Source organism: Lactuca serriola, chromosome 9 (assembly GCF_051521515.1).
Source record: "Lactuca serriola cultivar US96UC23 chromosome 9, Lser_US96UC23_V15, whole genome shotgun sequence".
Lineage (NCBI taxonomy): Eukaryota > Viridiplantae > Streptophyta > Magnoliopsida > Asterales > Asteraceae > Lactuca > Lactuca serriola.
In genome coordinates this window covers 25,619,413-25,626,832 of record NC_136416.1, presented here as the reverse complement: position 1 = coordinate 25,626,832, position 7,420 = coordinate 25,619,413, and the positions used below count along the sequence as shown (strand labels likewise).

The window sequence follows — 7,420 nt, the reverse complement described above, 5'->3', positions numbered from 1 at the left end:
AAAGTTTTTATAACTTTTGAACGAAAAATTATTATGATTTATTTTGTGGAATCTTAGGATCTCTGATCCCGATCTTACAAACCCGAAACGATCTTACATAAAATCCAGATTTTGACAACCTTAGCTACGAGAATACCAACACATCTTCAATATACAATCACTCGCTACTACCTTTTCTTAGTCATTATAGCTCTTTTTTCTGATATCTTATTGAGATATTATCATAAACAAAACCATGTTAGAAATCAAAGAATGTTATGACATATCACACGTTAATAGCTTTTTGTAGCATATGAGATCAATGTTATTGTTGAAGTGATAAAAATGAAGGACAAACAAGTGAACAACACATAAATATGGTTCCCTTCATTTAACATAAAGAAGTTGGAAATATCCTTCATCGACATCCTCTATGCTTGGCTGTGAAGGTTACCTTTAGCCATTGCTGATGAAATGGAAGTTTGTTATATGCTAGCATGTGTTTCCTTTGACTGAAACAATATATATATATATATATATATATATATATATATATATATATATATATATATATATATATATATATATATATATATATATATAATTTAGGAGATGTATATAGAGTAGATGAATCCAAATATTTTAAATCAAATAAACGAGGGAATAGGATTTTAGGTTTCTTAAAAAATTCCATTTCCATGGGTAAATTTGAATACATTAGAAGGATGTTTTGGATTTCTTGTTGGCTTCCAAACATTTTGGAGAAACGAATTCAGCCAAAAACAGCAACTTCATCTCACTCCAATCAAACGGGCGTTCATCGACTTGCATGCTTTCATTTTGGATACCTTGCCACCATCTGAAAGCCTCTCCTTCCTGTGGCAATGTGCGGGCTACAAGTTGGGCTTTTTCAGCCTCCGAAAAAAAATAATAGCTAAAACATGTTTCTACTCTCGTTACCCAATTACAAAAAACATTTAGATCAAACTTGTCAGGGAAAGATGGTAGAAGATCAATTGGATTCAAAGAAGATGGCTTCAGATCTAAACGAAACTCAGGATCTGGCTCTCGGTTATATTTTTTCAAACCCTTTTCAATACTTTCTACATAACTGCCCAGACCTTCAAGCCTGTTTGACAACGACTCAACATCACTCTTAATTTTATTTATATTGTTGACCAACAAAGCCAAAGTAGCGCTATCTACATCTACACAGAAAAATAGTATAAACAAATGTCTACTTTAATTGTAGATCAACTGCAAAATAAAAACATCAATTCCTTCTCAAAGTTTTCCTTGGACAATTTTCTCCCTCACACACAAAACCCTGGTAAAATCGTTGATAATATAGGCATAGAACCACCCTTGTTCCAATAATGACTTCAATCAACTTCTTTCTTTTAGACGGACATTTGAAGATAAATTTTAAATTTATCAAGATTGTTTAATAGAAAATTAATAAATATAAGGATTTAAAAAGATCATATTTTTTTTATAAATGGGCAAATATGATATTTTGATGTTTAACAAGGGCATATATCTGATTCTCCCACACTTTTTTTATAAAGTAAAAATTATGTCATTCAAAAATAATAAAAATATCTAATAACCTGGAGTCAAGGTGTCCTTGATCTTGATCCATGTCTTGTGCCTCGTTCCCTGAATCAAAAAATTCAAATTCAGTATAAAGGTTTATTTTTATTTTTTTCCACACCATATTCTAATCTTGGAATAAAATTTATATCAACTCATCCTAATAAAACCTTAATCTTCAAACCAAACGATTTACGCCTTATTCTTTCAAGATTTCCAATCGATATTTTTCATCTATATATGGATATTTTTTAATTATAATAATTTTTGTAGAGAGTGTTCTATGTAACAATAAGTTGACCAGTATAAAGCATCCAAAGAGAAAGCCAGATGTCAAAAGTCAAAACCCTACACCTTGATGACCGATCTAGGGTTTTGGCTGTTCCATTCTCCATAGAAGAAGGCATTACTGGCGTACATATAAGTAATTAGAGAGTTACATAATTAACTAATCACAACTTAAATCAACTTCTTCTTTGTATATCTTTTACATACAAGGATGGATCAAGTGCTAAGTGACTTGTTCTCTGTGTATCTATAATTCTAATTGAACATATATATTTACAGGAAACTCTTGCAACAGAAACTAGCAATTGCATACAAACTTGATCCATTCTTCTTTTCCCCATCCCTCTGCGGTTGGTTGACTTTTGAAGACTGCAGCACAATGGAATAAGGAAGCTCATATTAAATAAGAGTTCAAAAACCAATTCAACTGCCTTGTGATATACATATGCATAATTAATTCACCAAATCCCACTTAAAATTGCCCAATCATTGTTAATTATTGATGCAGACTACATATGCTTATGCTTATGGTATCCATGTATACATGTGCATAAACTGTTGTATTCATAATTAAGTTGCTATAAACTGACAAAACACATAGTATTACATAATTCTTTATTTAAGAAAACTAATGTGTTCGTCCTCCTGTTCCTACATAATTAGATCCATGAATCACGCACATAGAACCATGGTAAAATCAACACATGCACAAATTTTACATTAATATTCGAGTTTTCTTGTCCCCCTTCAAACAAAGCAAAACTAAGATGAAAATGAAACAAATTTGTAAAGGCATGTTATCCAATAGTCAACAGCTCCCTCCAATTACGATTATTGGCAGTGAAGGGAAAAAAAACTAATTTTTTTTATCAATTTAAAACTTTTTTACGCCTAAATTTGATGCAAAATAAATAAACTTAGTTTCTTCAGAGTCGATGAACCATTGAAACTTATATCAGAAAGAAAAAGAAACACATAAAACAAACCCTAGAAAATAACTAAACAAAACCATTGTCCTCGAATCGGGATCGGGATCAGTATCAGAAATCGCACAGTAATGAAATTAGTAGACTCGGAAGATTGGGATTTCACGATTACCGTTATTACGTGAAGCAATCGTCCCCTGATTTGCTGGCTTCTCCTCCGCCCTCTACGGTGTACCGGAACCCTAAGGTGGAGATGGATCAATTTAGGCGTAACATCAAACCCTAAACTTACCCCTGGGCCGTGGCCCATTGAACTGTAACACAAATACCCAATCCACCAATCAACATAACTTCGACTGTGGGTCTTTTATTTGAGCCGGATATATTATCTGTCCATTCAATGATTTCAATCCATTGTGAGTTTATATTCTAAATAAATTCTTTCAAAAAAACAATGATTTCAATCCGTTTTGAGTTTATATTCTAAATAAATTCTTTGATAAAACAAAAAAAGTAATAATAAGTAGATTAATAAGTTAAAACAATAATAACGAAAATTAAACATAAAAAGTTATAGTTCATGAATCTTTAAAAAAACTTCTTTATATACAATATTTAATATCATATCGACAACTTTACCATTTTTATTTAAAGTTTAAATTATTCTCTAATTTTAATTTTGGATAATATTAAGGGAAAAATTATCATATTGCCAACGGCTGACCTTAGGCCAAAAGGTTGAGGCCATGATGTATTTGAAAAAATAGCCTATTTTCAAAGACCATTATTTGTTTTTTTTTTTTTTTAAAGGATTGAATCATGAGCGATTGCATTCAAGTTAGGTCTAGAATCTGTTCGAGTGATGCTACCATATGAATGAATTTTCGTGGCAGTGATTTAAGGAACTTCTTTACAAGCTTGGATTCGTCGATTACAGATCCTAATGTCGCCGATTTTGAAGCAATTTCATACAACTTTCCGGAGAAACTGTCGATCGTCTCTGATTCGTTCATCCTGAGGCGATCGAACTCGACTCTTAGGGTTTGAAGACGGGCCTCCTTCACTTGATCAGCCCCAATGTATCAAGTCTTGATTGCATCCCAAAGCACCTTTGAAGACTCGACATCACCAATTTGCATTATCAAGCTTTCTAGAATTGCCTGATAAAGCAACCCCATAGCAAGGTAATCTTTCTCCTCGTTCTTCTCTGTTCCAGGATCGATTATTGTCCAAGCCTTGTGAATCTTTAATACCACTTTCATTCTCATTGACCATACAATGTAATTCGTTGAGTTCAGCATAGGACACGCTACAATGGTTGACCCAATTTCCTTCACTCTCACCGAAGAGGGCCCTGCACCATCTTCACCATCCGACATGTTGACCTAGCTTGTCAACAGGTAACAAAAAACGATCTCACAGCTTCTTGACTCAAGCTATGATACCAATTCAAGTTAGAAAACACAAATAATCAAAATATCTCTTTGATTAATAGGAAAATTGCTCAAAACCTATATTGTGTTTTTGTGTACAAACCATATCTCGGTATCTATACATATATATATACTCCTAAACTACCAACTTGTAGAATAAAATTACAATTAGGAAATATGACCAACTCAAGTTAGAAAACACAAATAATCAAAATATCTCTTTGATTAATAGGAAAATTGCTCAAAACCTATATTGTGTTTTTGTGTACAAACCATATCTCGGTATCTATACATATATATACTCCTAAACTACCAACTTGTAGAATAAGATTACAATTAGGAAATATGACCAACTTGCCATATTATTGATTGCTTGGTCTCCAAGGTCCTACGTGACTTAGGATTCCAACATGAATCATGGGTGTTGTGGCCCCAATATGTAAAGATTGAAAATTTCCAAAAAAAACAACACTAAGAAGTTCTATTTGTAGATTTTAAATTTAAAATTATTCATGTGATACCATTTTAATAAATTTAAATAAAAATAATAAAAAGCAAAAGGTTAACTTGTGAATTAAAATTTATTATAATTAAAGTTTTTTTATCCGATACATTACTTTTAATATTTTTTTTTAAAAATACTAATATGTAAATTCCCTCAATCGAATATATCACAATGAGCTTGTAGCACCTGGTTCCTGGTACGTAAATCTTAATTGAGTACTTCCCTTCCTTTTAGTCTTGGACTCGGCGAGTCATAGGTCCGACTCGCCGAGTGGATGCGGGACCCGGGACAAGTTTAAGTTGGCGACTCAGCGAGTCACAGCTGTTGGATGAAACCCTAAGTTCCAGGGGTTTGCACCCTATTTAAACGACTTAACTGCCCCAAGCCAGCCCCCATTCACCCTCAGAGCCCTGTATCTCTCTCTAGTCTTGCTTTCTTGTGAGTTTGAAGTGTTTTGTGGTGTATTGAAGTTTCTTTGAAGGAAAAGAAGAGGGAATCAAGAAGAGGAGAAAGAGGCCAAGCATCTCTGTGTCATTCCAACGTTTCCCCTAAGATATAGCTCGTTTCCCCTCTGTTTTTAAGCTTATAGCTACATAAAAGTCCTTTTTGAGCCATTTCCAAGATTGTGTATGCTTGAGGGTTTGTAATAAGTCGATTGGCCTCTAGATCTAGGCAATATTGAGCTCCAGGAGCTCAGATCTGTTAGCTTTATGGCCCCATGTTGCTTGTTCACCCTAGATCTACCCTTTTGAGGCATTTTTAGCCCTAAAATCCATATTGGTGAATATCCACACGTAAAGTTGGAAACTTTACGTGTGATTCGTGTCCTAGAAGTCCAGATCTGTGAATGGCATGGACTGGAATCGAGCAAATCTGTGTATTTAGTGGTTGCATGGCAACGACTCGGCGAGTCGTTCATGTGACTTGGCGAGTCTGTTCGCGAGTCTCCGAGTTTGTCCCCTTTTCGTAGTGTCGAGTGAGCAGTGAGTCACGGGGTGTGACTCAGTGAGTCGGAAGCTGAACTCATCTATGGAGGTACTCGGCGAGTCAATGCCCTGACTCGGCGAGTTCAAGGCAATCTCCTTAGATCAAGAACAGACTCGACGAGTTGTTCATACAACTCGGCGAGTCTTAGCATAAGTGTTCATCGGATGAAGATGAGCTCGACGAGTTGTTCATACAACTCGGCGAGTAGGATGAAGGACTTGAATATCAGTTTAGAAGGAGAACTCGTCGAGTCGTCGCCTAACTCGACGAGTAGGAACGGGATCCAAGACAATCGTTTGGGTGGTGACTCGGCGAGTTGGAAAGCCAACTCGGCGAGTCGGGTCAACTGAAACTTGACTCTGACTTTGACTTAAGGCATGGTCAGGGGTAAAATGGTCATTTTACCCAAAGGTCAGTGAGCAATGTTTGATTGAGTATGTTGTGGGAATTGCAGCCGGAGGATTTCCGGAGCAGCAGCAGCAGCAGTAGGCAATCAATTCCCGATCAGATCAGCAACTACTTCGAGGTGAGTTACCTTCCAGTAGCGGTGGGTCTACGGCCACAATGTCGGCCCCCCAGTAGGAGTTGTATGTTAGATGATTGTCTTTGTGATATCATCTATGTTTGCTACTACCTGATATGTTGTATGCTGGCATGATATGTATATGTGATAGTTGTAGAGTTCGGTTGTTAGGACCGAATGGTAGGTCGGACACCCCAGATATGTATGACAGTACGTGATGATGTGATTGCATGCTAGCTTGTTATGTTATATGAGATAAAGGTAGTAAGAGGGGACTAGTCCCCGAGGATCGGTTGTTAGGACCGATGGGTAGTCAGCACCCCAGAATGGCTTGACACGGGTAGTCAGCACCCCAGAATGGCTTGACACGAGTAGGACGGCACCCCAGAACGGCCGTACCGGGTAGTCAGGCACCCCAGAATAGCCTGGCAATATGTGTGTTATGTGTTAGTATGGTATGTGGTACGATGGGGGAACTCACTAAGCTTTGTGCTTACAGTTTTCAGTTTTGGTTTCAGGTACCTCCTCAGCTAGGGGAAAGGAGCCGGCGCGGTAGCAACATGTCACACACACACTCTCCGGTTTTCGCATTTACGAGCTTCACTGGGATTTGTACTCTGATATTTTGATTGGGTGTATGAATTGGCTTTTAGACATGGTTCACTTTGTGTTATGGTTTGATCAAACAATGTTTTTAGTTATTAATATTTTCTAAAGTAATGTTTTAAAACAAAATTTTTGGTCGTGAAAATTGGGTCGTTACGGAGCCACTCGGCACGAAAACTTCCGAGTGGGTCATCTGTAACACTCGGTTTCGGATTTGCTTCATTATTCAGGGTTATGGCCCAATTTTCAGTGGTCTTGAGGCTTAGGGCCTTGGAGAAGAAAGGTTTTGGTCTTTTCGGATGTGGGTGTTATGGTTTAAGTGACCCAAGTGTTCGATGGTGCCTTCGGAGGCTAAAGGTATAATTGTCATTTGATAACTCGGTCTTTTATGGATTTTTAGGTTTTTTTCGGGAAGTTATAAGGATTTGGTGTGTTGTTAGGAGCGTAGGGTTTCTCGCCACCGTTATGTGGATATAAGGTTCGTTGGAAACAGACCTAAGATAAGGAGTAGTTTAAAATAATGGCAGAAATGGCCCTTGGTGGAAAAAGTTTGTAAGTTGGTCTCATGCGTGTATGGAGG

At 36.6% G+C, this 7,420-nt stretch overlaps 1 protein-coding gene across 8 annotated transcripts; it reads right to left on the bottom strand.

The window, feature by feature from the left end:
* Window positions 1-274: 274 nt before the first annotated feature.
* LOC145075043 (uncharacterized) lies at window positions 275-3,145 on the bottom strand. Of its 8 annotated transcripts, none has more exons than XR_013692271.1 (4): window positions 2,959-3,142; window positions 2,138-2,229; window positions 1,590-1,638; window positions 275-491 (listed from the first exon to the last, which is right to left on the bottom strand). XR_013692271.1 is itself a non-coding variant. In XM_079021334.1 (4 exons), exons 2-4 carry the CDS (start codon window positions 2,199-2,201, stop codon window positions 697-699), a joined length of 525 nt encoding a protein of 174 aa, XP_078877460.1. In that variant the 5' UTR covers window positions 2,202-2,229; window positions 2,959-3,143; the 3' UTR covers window positions 608-696. The 8 variants fall into 8 exon arrangements, 4 of the variants coding, with proteins under 4 accessions (XP_078877460.1, XP_078877459.1, XP_078877458.1 ...); XR_013692273.1 differs by having other exon boundaries at window positions 275-445; XR_013692269.1 differs by lacking the exon at window positions 275-491 and adding an exon at window positions 608-1,187.
* Between the last annotated feature and the right edge of the window lie 4,275 nt (window positions 3,146-7,420).